The 19,072-nt window shown below is 42.9% G+C and overlaps 1 protein-coding gene across 2 annotated transcripts in view; it reads left to right on the top strand.

Moving 5' to 3' along the window:
• LOC126484624 (venom dipeptidyl peptidase 4-like) overlaps positions 1 to 19,072 on the top strand; it is a 348,388-nt gene that overhangs the window by 31,202 nt on the left and 298,114 nt on the right. For both annotated transcript variants that reach the window (XM_050108208.1, XM_050108207.1), the window contains exon 4: positions 14,334 to 14,414. In XM_050108208.1, the coding sequence (XP_049964165.1) occupies positions 14,334 to 14,414 (81 nt within the window). The remainder of the gene's footprint in view (positions 1 to 14,333; positions 14,415 to 19,072) is intronic.

Below are 19,072 nucleotides of genomic sequence, written 5' to 3'. Positions count from 1 at the left end.
TGATGTCCTTAGGTTAGTTAGGTTTAAGTAGTTCTAAGTTCTAGGGAACTGATGACCATAGATGTTAAGTCCCTTAGTGCTCAGAGCCTGTTATCACAGGCTCCTACTTCTGTTGTGATGCAACACTTTCTCCATCATATTTTGTAACACGACATGAAAAGGAGCCTGTGATCACTGGAAGTGTTTTTACTTTCACATTTATATTTTCGTTCATCCTCTCGGTCAAAGACTTTCACAAAATTATGAACCATGTACTGAAATAGTATTTTCTTTTGTTCTCTTCCACTACACAGTGCCCCAGATTATTCCGTAGTCGTAACACAACATACACACGTCATTTTAATTCACATAAATCCACTTGATGGTGGAGGTTGAAAACATCGAAACGTGACGTGGAAATAAATAAAGTGTATATTAACAGTCACAGTAAAGCCTCACTAAAAATGTTCTCATTTAAAGACAACCAGAATATTCTAGAATGGTCAAATGTCCTTTTTTGTGTAAGGTGTAACAACAGAAACCAGGACAAATATGACTCACAAATGCCACATTCTAATCATGCAAATTTTGTAAGTAAAAAACTTTGAGCAGTGCGGGATCAGCCGAGCGGTCTCAGGCGCTGCAGTCATGGACTGTGCGGCTGGTCCCGGCGGTGGTTCGAGTCCTCCCTCAGGCATGGGTGTGTGTGTTTGTCCTTAGGATAATTTAGGCTAAGTAGTGTGTAAGCTTAGGGACTGATGACCTTAGCAGTTGTCCCATAAGATTTCACACACATTTGAACATTTTTGAAATAACTTTGAAACTATAACAGTAAGTAGAACATAGGAATTCAAGAAGAAAAACAAGTCATTGTGTGGTAAGGGAAATTCGAAACTCAGAGCTTATATTTAAGATGTTTCATATTTGCTTAATCCAATATTTTCTGACATACAATCTACGGTTTACATGAAAACAGTAGGAACGTTTTTTTACTGACGACGTACTTATTTACAAGTTTACTCATAACGGAGAGCAACTGCTGCCATTGTGCCACATGTTCAAAAGTTGGATCCATTTTCTATCGTGGTTTATGCACACAGGGTGAGTCATTTCTGTTGAGATGTCAAAATATCTTGTAATGTACATAGTCCACAGGACAACAGCTCAGGCCAAATGCGCATTAGCGGCAGTGACTCAATGTTGCCACCGTTAACAATCTTCTAGGTACCTGTGTTATGAGTGAAACGGAGGACCACTCCATTAAAAAAAATGGTATCTCCATAAATTTATCTAACCGAAAGAATAAAATGCGAGTAGAATTAAAATAATCACATCAAGACAGTTGTAAATAAGATATGAAGTAATCAGAGACAGAGCATTGTTCAGAAATCAAATAACGATTTTATCCAAGTGAAACAACTATAATGGGGTGCCCATGTCAAAAGCATTCAAGAAGAAAGGCTACCGTTATGTATCTTGGACTGGATATCAAACGAAGAAGAAAAGAAGGACAACCGCCTAATACCCGCCCAAGGATGTAAACAACCACGCATGAGCAGCGCCTATTAGACGGAGAGGGGGCGACAGCCGATCAGTTCCAGTCATTCCACCAGGAAGGAGGTACGCGGCTCCTGTTTTCTGTAGTTCAACCATGCCTAGGCGGTCAATACCGCGGCTCGATCGCGTCCGCAATGTTACTTTGAAGTGTCCACGCGTCTCGGAGTGAACCAAAGTGATGTTGTTCGAACATAGAGAAGATACAGAGAGAAACTGTCGATGATATATGCCTCGCTCAGACCGCCCAAGGGCTACTACCGCAGTGGATGACCGCTACCTACGGATTATGGCTCGGAGGAACCCTGATAGCCGGCCGGAGTGGCCGTGCGGTTCTAGGCGCTGCAGTCTGGAGCCGAGCGACCGCTACGGTCGCAGGTTCGATTCCTGCCTCGGGCATGGATGTGTGTGATGTCCTTAGGTTAGTTAGGTTTAATTAGTTCTAAGTTCTAGGCGACTGATGACCTCAGAAGTCACACAGTGCTCAGAGCCATTTGAACCCTTTTGAACCCTGACAGCAACGCCACCATGTTCAATAATACCTTGCGTGCAGCCACAGGACGTCGTGTTACGACTCAAACTGTGTGCAATAGGCTGCATGATGCGTAACTTCACTCCCGACGCCAGTGGCGAGGTCTATTTTTGCAACCACGACACCATGCAGCGCAGTACAGATGGGCCCAACAACATGCAGAATGGACCACTAAGGATTGGCATCAAGTTCTCTTCACCGATGTGTGTCGCATATGCCTTCAACCAGACAATCGTCGGAGACGTGATTGGAGGCAACCCTGTCAGGCTGAACGCCTTCGACACACTGTCCAGCAAGTGCAGAAAGGTGGAGGTTCCCTGCTGTTTTGGGGTGGCATTATTTGGGACCGATGTACGCTCCTGGTGGTCACTGAGGACGCCGTAACGGCTGCATGATACGTGAATGCCATCCTCTGATCGATGGTGCAACCATAGTGACAGCATATTGACGAGACATTCGTCTGTCAAAAAATGGTTCAAATGGCTCTGAGCACTATGGGACTTTAACTGCTATGGTCATCAGTCCCCTAGAACTTAGAACTATTTAAACCTAACTAACCTATCACACACATCCATGCCCGAGGCAGGATTCGAACCTGCGACTGTAGCGGTAGCGCGGTTCCAGACGGTAGCGCCTAGAACCGCTCGGCCACTCCGGCCGCCATTCGCCTCTATGGACGACAATTCGCACCCCCATCGTGCACAGCTTGTCAATGATAACAACATTGCTCGTCTGGAGTGGCCAGCATGTTCTCCAGACATGAATCCTATACAACTGGGACAGATTGAAAAAGGCTGTTTATGGACGACGTGACCCCCCAACCACTCAGAGGAATCTACGCCGAATCGGTGTTGAGGAGTGGGACAATCTGGACAGTGCCTTGATGAACTTGTGGATAGTATGCTACGAGGAATACAGGCATGCATCGATGCTAGAGGATGTGCTGCTGGGTTTTAGGAGTACCGGTGTGTACAGCTGTCTGGACCACCACCTCTGAAGGTCTCGCTGTATGGTGGTACAAGATGCAAAGTGTGGTTTTCGTTAGCAATAAAAAGGGCGGAAATGGTGTTTATGTTGATGTCTCTTCCAATTTTCTCTCGGAACCGAGGCGATACAAAACGTTTTTTGGTGTGTGTAGAAATACGCGGTCCAGTCAAAGTAATGTGGCCACCGCTTATGTTTGACGTCAGCGTGCAGTAGCCACTCACAGACGGCATGGGGCAGCACTGACAGTACGTAAAGCGTGCCCAGGGGCGCAGAAAAACAGTGTAGTGCACGTAATGCGGAAACTGAGCGGTTTATCTGACGTCCAAAAGTGCACGATCATTGGCTTTCTGGTCAAGGGTGGAAGCGTTTCCGTAGCGCAAAGGTTTGTAAACTGTTTCGCTTACCGCCTACCGTGCATGATAATATGGTCCTATCTGGCGCCAAGGCAACTGTTGTGCACCACGGGCCATAGATGGCAGGAGTGAGCCACAGCTGCAGAGATGAAAAAATGGAAATGAGCGTTTGGCGTCATTGGCCAGGAGGCCCCTTACAGGGCAGGTCCGGCCGCCTTGGTGCAGGACTTTGTTACATTCGACGCTACATTGGGCGACCTGTGCGCCGGATGGAGATGAAATGATGATGAAGACAACACCCAGTCCCTGAGCGGAGGAAATCCCTGACCCAGTCGGGAATCGAACCTGGGCCCCTTAGGACGGCAGTCCGTCACGCTGATCATTCAGCTATCGGGGCGGACAGCTGCAAAGATGGATGGGCTAATAGATGTGCTGTGCAGCTGTTGAGCAACTGACCTCCCAGATGAACCAAGGAGCTAACAATAATGTCTTCTTAACGACCATTCAGCGAACGTTGATGCGAATGGTCCTCCACAGCAGCGCCTGGTTCATGCACCAATGTTGACTGCTTGTTGATCGGTGACGAAGGTAGCTGGACGTCCACTGAGTGGCGACAGATGGTTTTTTCAAGTGAATCAGAGAGATGGTCGTTGGCGATTACGGTCCTGCAACAATCGTCTGTAGGGTCCAGGCCGGAGGAAGGGGCGTTACGGTCTGGGGAATGTTTCCATGACATTCCGTGGGTTAACTCGTCATTCTGGAAGGCGCAGTGGATCAAGAAAAGTACACATCTGTCCTTGTGGACCATTTTCACCCCTACATGCAGTTTGTTTTTCCTCGCCATGGTGGCGTCTACCAGGAGGACAATGCTCTGTGTCACACAATCGTAGTGTGCATGTGTGGTTTGAAGAGGACCAGGATGAGTTCACTGTACTCCCATGGCCACCAAACTCTTCAGAGTTAAACACTATGGGGATTCTATCGGATCACCTCGATCGGACTGTTTGCACCATGGATCATCAGCCGAGTAATCTAGTGGAGATGCCTACAGCTCCGGAGTCGGAATGGCTCTACGTTCCTGTCGGTATCCTCCAGAAGGTCATTACCCATTGAGGTATATCAACAACACCTGTCAGCAGCTGAGGGTTTCAATTAATTATGATTTAGGTCATTAATTGTTTTCCTACGCGTCTCCCATCGGTCCGCGCTGCAAACGATGGTTATTCAGGCTTTTCGCAGAGTATGTCCAGACGTACTTTTCTCAGATGAATTAACCTCACGAACCATTAGATACAATCGGAATTGTTGCACACTGGTTAACTCACACCAGTTGAAGCTCAACATCAGCGACCTCATTGTGCAATAATTGATTATAAACTTGTGTGACCTTGTTGTTCTGTGACGTTCTGAATGGACGCAGTCTTTCTCTGGTATGAAATGAATTACTATTATTACTTGAAGATCTTGGGTTCCTTGAACTCTGAATTAGGTGCTTTCAGAACGGTGCTTGTCGAGCACATTATTTATGAACAGAACGGGATGTGTTAGATAGCACTTAAAGTGATCGCTGGATTGTAAGATATGTTGCTATATATGGCAACCTGGATATCCAGATATTAACGCATATATGCCCAAAACTTTTGTAACGCAGAGTTTTATGGCTTTTATGCATGTCATTTATTAGTGACCACAGACAAGAACTGTAACAGTAATTGCCGGCCGGTGTGGCCGAGCGGTTCTAGGCGCATCAGTCTGGAAACGCGCGACTGCTACGGTCGCAGGTTCGAATCCTGCCTCGGGCATTGATGTGTGTGATGTCCTTAGGTTAGTTAGGTTTAAGTAGTTCTAAGATCTAGGGGACTTATGACCTCAGATGTTGAGTCCCATAGTGGTCAGAGCCATTTGAACCATTTGTAACAGTAATTCGTAGTTGTGTTTCTGAAAGAAGTTTTTTTCAGTGGGTCGATGATGTCCCCATTGGCACATAAAGTAATATATTACTTTGGAACATGAATAATCAAAGTAAAACACATTTTACGGAAGTCAGCTTTCATTACTATGAATCTGATAATCAGTCTTGTCAGTTATGAACTATTAAGTAATCATATTAGGTAGGGAAGGGACATAAAAAATATAATTATGCATGATACTCTGCAAAGAATTTGCCATGCAAATTTACGTTACATTGCCGCGTATTTTGACAGTTTTATTTTTACAAAGTGCACATCTTTTTACGACCTATTTAACACATTACAACACCATTCATCTCCAGCATATGGGGTGCATGATTTCCATGCGTCACAGCGCCACCGTCCAGTCGCAGCTATGGTCACCAGTTGCCGTGATCAGTCATCGTGATTCATAGCCTGAAACAGTTGACCAGTAGCAGTGCACTTGTCGACGTGTGAACATGAGCCTGGACAGAAGGTGGTGGGCATTATTGCTGAAGCTCTATTATCAAAACAACAGTAATGGTGCAGCTGCTCTTGGAAAATATCGCCGGCTAAAAGGATTACTGAAGGATCCTCTTTCTCCACGTGCTGTGCGGAGCATGATGAAGAAGTTCGAATGAACTGGGCGTCGCTCTGAGAAGAGGCCGACGTCCGGTTGTACCACAGGTGGTTGATGATATCGCTTTGCTATTTCAGACAGCGCTGCGCGCAATTCCCGATCGTCATAGGCAGTGCGCGTGCTGTGCCACGACAGTTGGACATCCAGTGGTCCTCTGTACGAAAAGTGCTTCGAACCATTCTCAGATGGTATCTGTACAAGATCCGTATCATACAGCAGCTTGCACCACAGGACTCACAACGACGTGTTGACTTCTCTGTCCACTTTCTCGCGAGAATTGCAGTTGACGAGGGCTGGCCGTGGACCATCCTATGCACGGACGAAGCTAATTTTTCTCTGGCGGGTGAGCTTTAATTTTAATGTCGTGTGACTAGGGCCTCCCGTCGGGTAGACCGCTCGGCGGGTGCAAGTCTTTCGATTTGACGCCACTTCAGCGACTTGCGCGTCAATGGTGATGAAATGATGATAGTTAGGACAACACAACACCCAGTCCCTGAGCGGAGAAAATCTCCGACCCAACCCGGAATCGAACCCTGGCCCTTAGGATTGACATTCTGTCACGCTGACCACTCAGCTACCGGGGGCGGACACGGGTGAGATGAACACACAGAACTGCCGAGTGTGGGAATCTTCAGCTCCAGTCACTGTGCATGAAGTTCCTCTGTATAGTGAACGTGTCACCCTATGGTGTGGCTTCACGGCTACATTCACCGTTGGCCCATTCTTTTTTGAACAGGTTGGCGCTCAGTGACCGAAAACGTGCTGTGTGACTGGCCGCGTTACTGCGATATGCTTCGCCAGCCCGTCATACCCGCCCTACAGGAGAGAGACGCATTGAACTCAACAATTTCCATGCAGTTCACCTGCTTCTACGAAATACATCTGGAAACGATCGAATTATCTTCTGGACACTGATGTGTGCCTTATTGAGCCCCTTTTGTAGCAGCAATGGTACCGGTGTGTAATGGTATGATGTACCGTAGCGGCACATTAAAACTGTTTCAACTGAATTTATTCTGCATCATTTGTCTTCCCCATGTCCCTGACATTAATGCTAACAAGTTTGGTCTTCATACGGTAAATAGTTTCTGTGTTGTAATATGTTAAACAGGAAAAGTTTAATTCTAACCACTCGTTATGTTGACCTCGTCGTGATACAGCAAGGTCATTATGGACCCTCTGGGCATATATGGGATAGATTTCTTTCTGTCTCTGGGAATTCTTAACGGATAAAGAGTACTCAGAGGACACGTATTACACAAAGACAGTGGCGAGGAAATACTGTCGTGTATACAGGAATCGCTTACAAGAAGATCAACTAAATGCATGGAATTTGATGTTACCACAGCGAACGTATGCTGGAGTAATTCCTTTACCGACAACTATTGCAGGTCCAGTAAACAGTGACTATTTATTAAAATAAATAGAAGAAAATAAGAAAGTACCAGTAAAAAGGAATTTATTTTTTCTGTTATAAACTGAGTATGCAGTCAAAAACAGGGATTCTTGAAGAATGAAATTTTCACTCTGCAGCGGAGTGTGCGCTGATATGAAGCTTCCTGGCAGATTAAAATTGTGTGCCCGACCGAGACTCGAACTCGGGACCTTTGCCTTTCGCGGGCAAGTGCTCTACCATCTTTTTTTTTTTTTTTTTTTCATTAAAACATTTATTAAAAAAAACAATGTTACACATTCCAAATACATACTAAGTTATACATACATGAAGTTATTTAAACAAAACAGTTTGATCATTTCAATTATGCTGACGTTAAGGAAAGACAACAGAACATTGTGTTACTGACTAAATTACCAGAAAGAATTACGTTAAGAAAAAAAAATTTTTTTTAAGGCATTTAAACTTCAACCTGAAGAAGTAAAATCTGCACTTTGAATTACATGAGCTGCAATCTTTACAGAAGCATAATTTCTTTATGATGGATATCAACAAGTTCGTGGGATAATTTTAAATATAAAACAATTTAATAATCATATTAGGCAATTTCTGAAATACTTGAGAATGGCGGAAAGGAGATATATATTACATTTATCAGATAGAATCTCATGGTTTTAACCAATCGATAAGGACATTTCTATAAAAACTGTCTATTTCCAAATTTCTAGTATAACCAATAATGCACCTTCAAGGTATTGTGTTTTGACACTATTAGACACACATCTCAATGTCACATAAGTTCTGTACATTAGCTTATAAGTTTCAAACACTACTCTCTGAAGTGGAAAAGCACACATCATAAATATACTGTAAAATCGTAAATAGTATCCTTAAGGTAACTACAATACATCATTGTCAACACAGCCTTCTTTTTTATATTAACCAATGCCCATTCTTTCAAATACAATTTTTAACATATTGCCGAACTTTTTCTTGTGATTCGAATAGCTTCTAATTTTGTGGAACTCACACAGCATGTATACCTTGAACTCTATGAGGTTATCGGATCCTAATTTGTTAAGGACGTAGTTAATAAAGTTTCCCAGCAACCAGTACACAGCGTTATTTTTTGCTTCTGGGAAATAGCGTGCTTCAGTCCTGTGTATCAATGACAGCGATACATACTCAGGGGATGTTCTTGTAATCAGAGCTATTTGCTCCCGGATCCACTTCCAACTATTCATGTGACCACTGCAAGTATATCTATGAATTACTGTGTCAACTAGATGGCATTGTTGACATAAATTTGTTTCACAGAGTCCGATTGCATGCAGTCTTTCATTGGTGCAAACTATGTTGTTAACCGTCTTGTACCATGACGTTTTTATATTAGACGTGAGCACATTAGAACTAATGTTCTTCCAAATCTCAGTCCACTCAATGTTTGGAAATTGTCGTTCTATTTTGTTCCTTCCTTCGCTTTTCTTTCGTTCCCGCATTATGGCTCTCGATGTTAAGTGTCGGGACTGCCTGAGTTCGACACTGACATAACTAAACTCAACATAGAAAATCCTCACGTGCTGTAAGCGACTGTTGATATTCTGCACGTCAATCGGGGGAAGCAGGCTTGGAGGTTTAATGATCTCGAAAAGTTGGCTGGTTATGCTTTCTCGCGAGTCTCTTATTAAATTAACTTGCCTTTTGATAAAAAGAGCAGAGGCTTTATCCGTTATATCAGTTAATCCTAGTCCACCATTTTTAGGATCTAAAGTGGCTACTTTAGCAGGTACTCTGAACACTTCACCTCTCCACAAAAAGTTGGTGATTTTAGACATTATTCTCCTCGCTATCATTCTCGGTATTGGAAACAGCTGGGCAGTATAATAAGCCTTAGCAAGGATGCATGAGTTGATATACTGTGTTCTTTGAACTTGGTTCATATAACGAGCTAAATTCTCTACAATGGCTCCTTGCACTTTATCTGCTGCAACTTTCCAATTTAAAGCCGTCATTTTCATAGGGCATGCTGTCAGGGTGATCCCAAGTGTTTTATGTTGTGGGACTAATTTTGCCCACTCGACGTTTATATTATCAAAACCTCTGAGATTTAACATCTTACTTTTTTTTTCGTTTGCATTGGCTCCAGATGCTCTACAGTACGAATCAATCACTGTTGCTAGCGTGGTTACCTCATCATTGTTCCTTATAATGACCCCTATATCGTCAGCATAGGCTCTTATAACGGTTTTATTTCCTGATAATGTTAAGCCTTTTAATCTAGCATGGACATGGCGGAGGAAAGGTTCCAGCGAAATGGCGAAGAGCGTCATGGACAGAGGACTTCCTTGAGGAACACCTCGTTGTATTTGCATCGGCCTGGATTGTTGACAATTCACCGCTATTTTAGCATTTATTCCAGCTGCTATGTTCTTAATCAACTGTATGACCCTATCGTTGAAACCTATTTTCTTCAATGTCTGTAGAAGATATTCATGATTTACTACATCGAACGCTTTATAAAAATCTAAAAACAATAAAGCACACTTTATGTTTGTTACCGAAGATATAGCAATGATATCCCTGAATTCCGCTAGATTTTGAAAAATGGTTCTGCCTTGCGCACAGTTCTGATGTTGACTAATAATTTTATCTGTAAGGCATGAAATTCTCTTGTTTATTATTCTAGCTATTAATTTATAATCAGAATTCAGCAGTGAAATTGGACGAAAATTATTTAAATCTTTTTTTCCATTATTTTTGGGCACCAGAACAATTTTACTCTCCTTAAACTCAGCCGGAATCATTTTACCCTGAATAACCTCATTTACAATGTCCGTGATTTTCGCACCTACTATTGGCCAGTAACGGATGTAAAACTCTGCTGGCAGACCATCCGGTCCTGGGGATTTTTTTGGTGGTGAGGCGCACAGAGTCTCATACACGTCTTCTTCACTGACAACCTCTAGAAAATTTTCGTTGTCATCTTCTGTCAGCTGTGGGGCTAGGATGTCAAGGAATTCTTCCAAGGAAGCATCACTACTTTGATGTACAGAATATAGCTCGCAATAGTAGCGATAAATCTCGTTCATGATATCGTGCTGGGTTCTGAGAGTCGCACCGTGTTTTGTTCGAATTTCATCAATAAAAGTCCTTCTCCCGTTTTTCGTATGCCTCACTAAATGATATAGGGAAGTAATTTCATCTTCTGACACCGAATTTGCCTTAGATTTTATTTTCAACCCTTCCATTTGACTTCTCTTGATATTAAGTAACTTGGCTTTGACTTTTTTGATGTCTGCTATCCGAAGTGAGGAACCTGCGGAGACTTGATCATATAGATCTCTCAAAACGGAATAGTAATACTCTATAGTGCATTTCATTTCCCTTGCGCTCTGGGCACTGTATTGAATAAGAACTTTCTTCAACTTTGGCTTTGCCATTTTAACCCACCAGTCAATAGCAGTGGCATATCTACTACTGGCTCGCAGGCATATTGCCCATGTTTCTTTAATCAGATCTTCTAAATCATGATTTACTAACAAGGAAGTGTTCAAATTCCACTGATTCTTGAATCGGTGAACTGGCTGTCTTTTTAGATTTATGCAAGCTAAGACACTTGAATGGTCTGAAAAGTACGTAGGAATGGTTTCTACTTTTGTCACGGAAGTTTCAAGATTTTTAGAAATATATAGTCTATCAATCCTGCTACGTGATGTTGCCGTGACATAAGTGAACTCAACAGTGGAGGGGTATTTGATTTCCCATATATCTTTTAATTCTAAACCAGTAACTAGTAGTTTTAGTTCACTTGAGAAATTAAAATTAGGTAACTGATCTTTTCGATTTAAAACACAATTAAAATCACCTCCTAGTAATAACTGTCTTGGCGATTTCCTTAACAAGTATATCAGGTCATCTTTGAAGAAACGTGCCCTGTCAGCTCGATGAGAACTTCCTGAAGGGGCGTACAAGTTGATGATAGTCACATCATAGATATTTAGTCCTATTCCCCTTCCGGATTCCAATCGTTCCACCTCGCTTACTGTAATCCCTTCCCTCACCAAAATAGCTGTTCCAGCACTTGTTTCGGGAGACACATTTATGTAACTGACAAAGCCGGGAATTACCAAGTCCGAAACTAGAACTTCTTGTAATAGGGCAATATCCGTCGCGGATTCGTACAGAAATTCCTTAAGGGCCGATAATTTCAAACCGGTCGTGATTTTATTTATGTTTATAGTGGTGACAGAATAAGATTGCGTCATTGTGTTTTCACTATGTAGTTGTTTTGATGAACTAATTTAGTTTCCTTTGGTTCAGGGTTCAGCTAAGCTGTAACAGTTTTCTCGGAAGGCTGAACATGGAATAACACTTCCATCTGTTTATTAGTTACTGTCCCGTTTTTTTCTGCTTCTGATGTTTTCTCTTGTAACGCAAGCAGAATGATTTCCTGGTAAACTTTCTGATTTTTCCTCCAGTGATTCGTGTACGACCGTTTCGGACTGAACATTCTTTGGGCTTGGGTCGCCCCTACCGGATTTTCCCTTCCCTTGGTTACGAGCTACATTCTCATTTGGTTGCGTCGGTATTTTACTTCGCGGCTTATCTGGAGCAGCAGCAGACGCTTTCGCAATTTCTGTTGCCGGCGCCTGCCCTGAGGTGTTGACCGTGATTTCAGTTTGGCCACCACTTCCTCGTTCTTTATGAATTTCACTCACTTTCTGATCGAGGGAAACAAATGGAGACTGCAGTTTTGCAACCTCTCCCTGAATTTGTTTATTATCAGATAGATTCTGATCTTTGCAATCGCCTACTGCACCTGTTGTTTCTTGCAAATTAATGCTGTTTACACCCCCTTCATTTTCTGGTACCGTATGTGTATTATCTTTCTGTTCATCAGTTTCTATTCGCATTTTGCCTTCAGGTTCCTCTGCCTCCTCATCGCACTGTTTTTGCTTGCGTAGTGAGGGAGTGGGACAAGACAGCTCGTCCTCTGAACAACTATCAGTTATCTCCAGAGGTCGTTTTTTCGGTTGCGTTTCAGTTTCACGAGTAGTGGCAACAGGGTTTCCTTTTGTTGTTAACGGGGGAAATTGACTGTTATCGTGAAGGGACACATCAGTTTGGCCTGCTGCGTTAACATCCTCAACCAGTTGTTCCGGGCTATTCTTTGGTAACAGATCATTTAAGGTAAGCTTCTGACGCTGTATCAAATTACTTTTAAGAACAACAGTTCGCCGCGGACATTCCTGTCTGAAGTGGCCGGTTTCGTTACATATATGACATGTAGCTTCCTGACCTGTATAAACAATTTGTGCCTTATACCCACAAACAGTTATGTGGGACGGAATATTCGTCTTAACGTCCATCTCTACACTGCGGACACCGTTAAAACACTGCAGTTTAAAGCGAGGCGACCATCTTTCATTTGCAATTGATTTAACGTCTCCGTAGTTTGAAAGAGCTTCCTTAATCTTATCATTTTCAATTTCAATGGGAAGATTCAAGACACGAACTGTTTTGTAATGAATGTCCGCTCTATAGATGGAAACCTTACTTTTATAACCATTTCTATGCACAAAATCTACTTCATAGCCCCACTTTCGTAACACTTTATCAACAGTCGAAGCACTGATTAACTTGACAAAAACACAGTATTTTTCCTGATCCAGTTGCCAGGTATGAACGGTTTCAGAATTTAGTCCAATTACCTGTGTAATCCAGTCATCTATTTCCAGGGATGTCGGCTGAACAGGACGGGATTCCTTGTCAAACGCAAATACCAGAGTATTCTTCCTGAGGTTTGTAGCCATGGTTAATTCAGCGAAGCAATTTCGGTTAAACAACCGAAATTCCACGTAGCAGCAGCAAGACCAGAAAGAGCGATCAGATCACAAGGAACAGGAACGAACACGGAGATTAACGGACGGACAGCACTCGGCGAAGCACAAGTACAGCGATGTAAACACTGAAGCGCAGCGCAACAGTTAACAGCGGCCACTCGCGAGCGCGGCTGAAACGGAACTGACGACTCACGTCCGGTACTCACAGCTATACTTCTGCCAGTATCTCGTCTCCTACCTTCCAAACTTTACAGAAGCATGGATTCATATTTTAAAAAACGGGAGACGACCTTTATTATATATAGTAGAAAATAGATAAAGCCATCTGTAGGCCTCTATTTTCTTGTGTGGATTGTAGTTAGGTGCCTCAACTTAAATGTCTCACATCGAATGGACACCATTTCCAACACAGGTTTTCCTAAGGCGGCAAGGTCTGAAATTGGGATCATAAGCCTCATGAAACTAAATGAGCAACGAAACTGGCTTGCTAGCTACCGACGTAACTCACATCAGATGGCTTGGAGGACTGCGGGTAGCAAGAGACATTTATTTTACGTATTCTGTAAATATTCAAGAAATTAAATACTCATTTACCTGATGTCTCATTCAATGAAGAACTTCATCAACTGAGAGGACAGTTAGACTTTTCTTGAAAATTGGTAATTGTTCCTCTAAACGTTGGTTATCACTGAATTTGGTACAGTTATCTACGTTCAATTGTTTACTAGCCTTCCCCTTGGTTGTAATGCATGAAGGAGAAGTTTGCAAATTATAAACAGATTAATAATAAATCACTGATAACATATCATTGGAAAATAACATACCATTTTCAACGGGCTAACCTCTTATGTCAAGCGTAACAGTACACTTAGATACTTATTTCATTGTACACAAATAGCATGCATATAAAATATAACGATAATATATGAGCCCGAATGACATATTCAACGATTTTGTAAGTACGAGATCCAATTAACTTGTAAAGGTCTCGTATAAACCGAATTTGCACGCAAGACATAAAGAGTATTTTCTATTTTGTAGATGCAAATTTACGCTACATCTTGTAGACAGATTTCGTCAACAGTAACCGTTCCTAAATTTCTTGTTTACGTATGTTGCAGGTATTTGCTGATGCTGGTGTTGTAGCGGCTCAGATGTCAGATGATAAGCAGTACGTCCTCCTTGCCTATGATGCTAAGAGGGTAAGACTTTTTTCGAAAATAATCTTTCGAGCTTATTTTCACCTCTTATAGTTATTGATCTTTATTATGATGTGATTCCGTCCTCCGCTCTCCTTTTCCTGTTTTTATCACTGCGTCTCTCCTTACTTGCATCAATACGTATGTTGTGATGGTAAAAAAGGAACGTTGTTGTTAAATAACACATATAAAACACACAATCTATCTTTTGCGAAGGGAAGTAAAATAATATTACACCGCATTGTGATACTAAGTAACGCAAATTTTCTGTGTTACGATAGGACAGTTCGGTGGGGCTGAATATGTCTGAATATTAATCACTCGACATTAAAGCGGTTCACCCATGTCAGATAAGGTCCAGTGGAAACTAACCCAAATAAAGCAATTTTTCTCTCTTTTAATAACGGAGAAGATTGCAGATTTTTTTACTCATTGTTATCAGTGAACAACATACCATTTTTTTCATGGCAGAGCTACTTTAAATGAATGTTGGATGTATACTACCCTGCAAAAAGTGAAACAGACAAAAGACATGGTCGGATATCAATGTTAACATATTGCAGATTCACAGTACTAAGTGGCTATGTAAATGATTGGAGGGAAGTATAATGACCACCAGAGTGCTTCAGTGTCGTTGTTGCTTATTGTTGTTATCAGGCCTGGCAGGGCATATAAGAGTGTGCATAGTGTCAGATGTTGTGTGATCACTGTGAATAACACTGATATGCTATGTACTCATGTGAGGTAGTGTTATCAGCACCTGACAGAGTTTGAAAGGGGTCTAAGTGTGGGTCTCCATTTGGCGATCTGGCAGGATTGTCCAGTATCCAGATTTGTGGGGTATTCGAATGTGACAGTGGCCAGATGTTGGACTGTGTGGGGACATGAGGACACGCGTGCTCATCATGGTTCCGGTTGACCACTTCTGAGTATATTGTGTACCCAAGCACCTTGTAACCCTATCTATTTGCGCCTGGAATTCGAGAGCAGTTAATGGACTCCCTGCAAGAGTCTGTGTCATCCCACACCATTGGTCGGAGACCAACAGCAGGCTGAGTAGGCAACTACGGTTACAAGTGTAGGCTGCCGTTAACGCCCCAGCGCAAACGACTGAGTTCAGAGTGGCGCCATGACTGGGAAGCATGGATTGCTGATGAATGGTGTCGCATTGTGTTCAGCAATGAATCGCGGCTCTGTACTACGCCGGATGACCATCTTTGGTGACGATGGCGGCTACCCGGGCAGAGGTCACATTTTCGCAAAGTTTTGGAGGGTGCGTGCGTCACTTGTGTCGTGTCGATGTGGAGCACCATAGGGTATGACTTCAGGTCACGGCTGGCAGCGATTGAGGGAACTCTGGCGGCACAACATCACGGGCGTTCTGCGTCCTTACCTCTTATGCAGCAATATCGAGGTGCCGTTTTTCAACAAGACAATGCTCGATCACACACGAAACCTTTCCCTGCGAACTGTGTGCATGATCTGCGATGACGATGGAAGCAGAAGAAATGAATTAAAATTTGTGCTGCGGTCGGGACTTGAAGCCGGATCTTTTTCCTTACTAGGCAGAAATATTAACCATTACATCACCGCAGCACTATGGTCAATGTTGCTGCAAGAACTACCCAAGTCGAGTGCCCTCTCCAACACAAACCGTGATGCATATCTTCAGCTTACTTTCCCCCTACATTGTCACTATTTTCAGGGCTCTCCGGCATTGGAATAGCACTCCAGCGTTGGAGAGGGCAGTCGACTTGGGTAGGTCTTGCAGTGATATTGATTGGGGTGTTGCGGTGGTGTAGCGGATAGCATTTGTTCCTAGTAAGCAAGAAGTCCCGGGTTCGAGCCCCGACTGCAGCACAAATTTTGATACATTTCTACTAGGGAAAACTTTAATTATAAGGCCTATAATGTCTGCATGATATTGGGGATTTCCATGGCCAACAAGATCCCCAGATCTCTCCCCGATGGACATCAACTCCGTCCCAGCATCAGTATCCAGGATGTCAAAGACAAGTTAGAGCAGTTGTGGGCCAGCTTGCCTCAGGAAAGAAACAACGGCTTTGTGAGACAATCCTCAACCAAATCATGTACGCGTGCAGATCAGAGGATGTGCTATGCCATAGTGATAAGTGGGCTCATACGGTGAAGTTCTTTGTAAATTTAACTCTGTACTGTAATCGCTGAAAATAACATCACGTACCCTTTCAAACTGTGAAATTTCATTTCGTTTCCTGGTCACCTTCCGTGTGCTTTCCTCTTTTTGTCAAATAGTGTATTATTTCTTCTAATTTATGGTTCATTTCGCTAGGAACGTATGCAACTCCAACATTGTAGCTATGTTATGCTTTTAATTAATCATCGCGTGACTTCTCCTCACTCAATCTGGAGGGTCGCTCTTGGACTGTGGAACGTGTTCGACCAGCATTATCTCGAGCATCATGTGGACAACTTGCCAAGGAGGATCCAAACGTGTCACGATGTGCGGTGTGAAGCAATACGACACTGAACGTTTGCCAACGAAAATTTATGATTTCGTAGATGAGCAAAAATATCCACTCTCCAAAAGATCATTTGTATTTTGTTTCTTTTTGCTTTATTTTGCAGCAGTGAATTTTTTGAGTCTAATAAATCATATTCTGTAATTCTCTTCATTTACATATTCGAGTATGCAGCTGGTGTAAAACTTGTTTCGAGCAGTTTGTAAATAAATATAAACAGGACGCAACGACAAAACTAGCAACAGTGAATGCTATTTTGGATGCAACTATAAAGGTGCTCAACACAACAAGATTATTCAAACAGGCTATGGAATATGCAGTCAGGTGTAATCTGTGACAACATCTGGTATTTCGACAGATGAATACCCCGTCATTTTCAAGATACAAATGCAAAGAGAGAGCAAGGCGCAAAAAAAATTTCTAGCTTTGGTATGCGCCGCTACGCCGACCAAGAACCACAATCGGGATACGAAGAAAGACAAAACACACAAACACGCACATTACATAAACAACGAGCACTGCCACGGACGCCAGTGACCAGCGTTAGTAGTTATCATCATTATTTTCTTGAGCCTTTGTCTCGGATCGGGTTAGGGTCAGCGCGGTTAGTAACGGGTTTGTCATGATTAGTTTAAAGGGTGGGCGGATGCTCTCCCTGACGCCACGCCGCTACATCCCAGGACGGAATATGTGGGCTCCAATTATTTGCGTGCACTGTTATTTGTGTGAAAATGTTTGAGAATCGTGGAACTGAGGCAGACCATGAGTACCATCGCGGTGTTCACCTAGTGGGATGTGAGAATCCGCTTAAAACCCCGTCCAGGTTGGCCAGCACACAGACCGTCGTTGGTAATCCTTCGGGCGGATTCGATACGGGGACGGCGCACTTCTCCGTCCCGGAAGTGGTGCTTTAACATCCACATCTATCCCGATGGGTTAATGTCAATAGTTATCGGTAGCGAATATTAATTAAAACTGGGTGACAACTGGCATTAACTCTGCCCTTTCGTTGTTTCGCCAACGAACAGAGCAGGATTCAAAGCAGAATCGACGCAAAAATCTCCATCTCTGTTTATAAGATCATTTATTAATCTTAACCGAGTCCTTAATAACACTATCTCAATGGCTGGAAGTGCACATCACAATCTCTATGTTGTTATATTGCATAAGATGACCGGTACCAAGCCAATGTTCTGAATTAGCAGATTTGCTCGGCTGTTACTAGTGGGCTCACCAGAGTAGCAAGGTGTTTTGCTACAATGTATAATGGACCACCAACGGTGTTAACAACTGGCCGAAAGGAATCCTTTCCTTGTGGATCTAGGAGGGTGGCAGAAGGCAGCACAGTAAGGGTTAAGACTCTTGAGAGTCTCATGAGACAACGATCTGTTTTCCAGGAGATAGTTAGTCCTCCCTACAATCCTTTTAGTCGGATCATCACTGGATCTACGATACAGTGGATCACGTTGTAAACACTGCATCTTTAAACATAACCTTGATTGTCCAACATAACTGTAACATTGCCTCTATCTGTGGGTAAGATAACAATATCAAGAATCGTACTGACTGAGCGCAAAGCAGCCCTCTTAGCTGCTGTAAGATTATTCTTGGGCGAACGTGTTCAAGTCAACACACGACATGCTTCTTTCCTAACCTTCTCAACAGCACTAGGAGACAAAAAACAGTCTCTTTTATAGAATTTATAAAATTAACAACTGGTAAATCTTTGGAGGTTTGTGCAAAAGTTTAAACCTTTTTCCAGCATAGGTAAAGCTGCGTTCTCCAGACCTTTCTCCGCGAGGCTTATCGCAGAAAGTCGAGATGTAATATCCACCTCGAGCTACGGAAACGTTCAAACTTAGCCGAATGCCGGGCAGTCACACAACGAAATTCCCCACCACACTGCTATCAAGAAGCACCGTCCAGCCAATCCCAAGAAACCGCTGAATTTTTCTAAGCGTTTATCGAATGAAACTGTAATAATTCTTTGGAAACAAAAACAAACTGCCGGCGAGTATAACGGATGCTTATGAGAACAAATGTTGAAATGTGTGTGAAATCTTATGGGACTTAACATCAGGCCCCAAGCTTACACACTACTTAACCTAAATTATCCTAAAGACAAACACACACACCCATGCCCGAGGAAGGACTCGAACC

This window comes from Schistocerca serialis, chromosome 6 (assembly GCF_023864345.2).
Source record: "Schistocerca serialis cubense isolate TAMUIC-IGC-003099 chromosome 6, iqSchSeri2.2, whole genome shotgun sequence".
Lineage (NCBI taxonomy): Eukaryota > Metazoa > Arthropoda > Insecta > Orthoptera > Acrididae > Schistocerca > Schistocerca serialis.
This window is presented reverse-complemented; position numbering and strand designations above follow the sequence as displayed.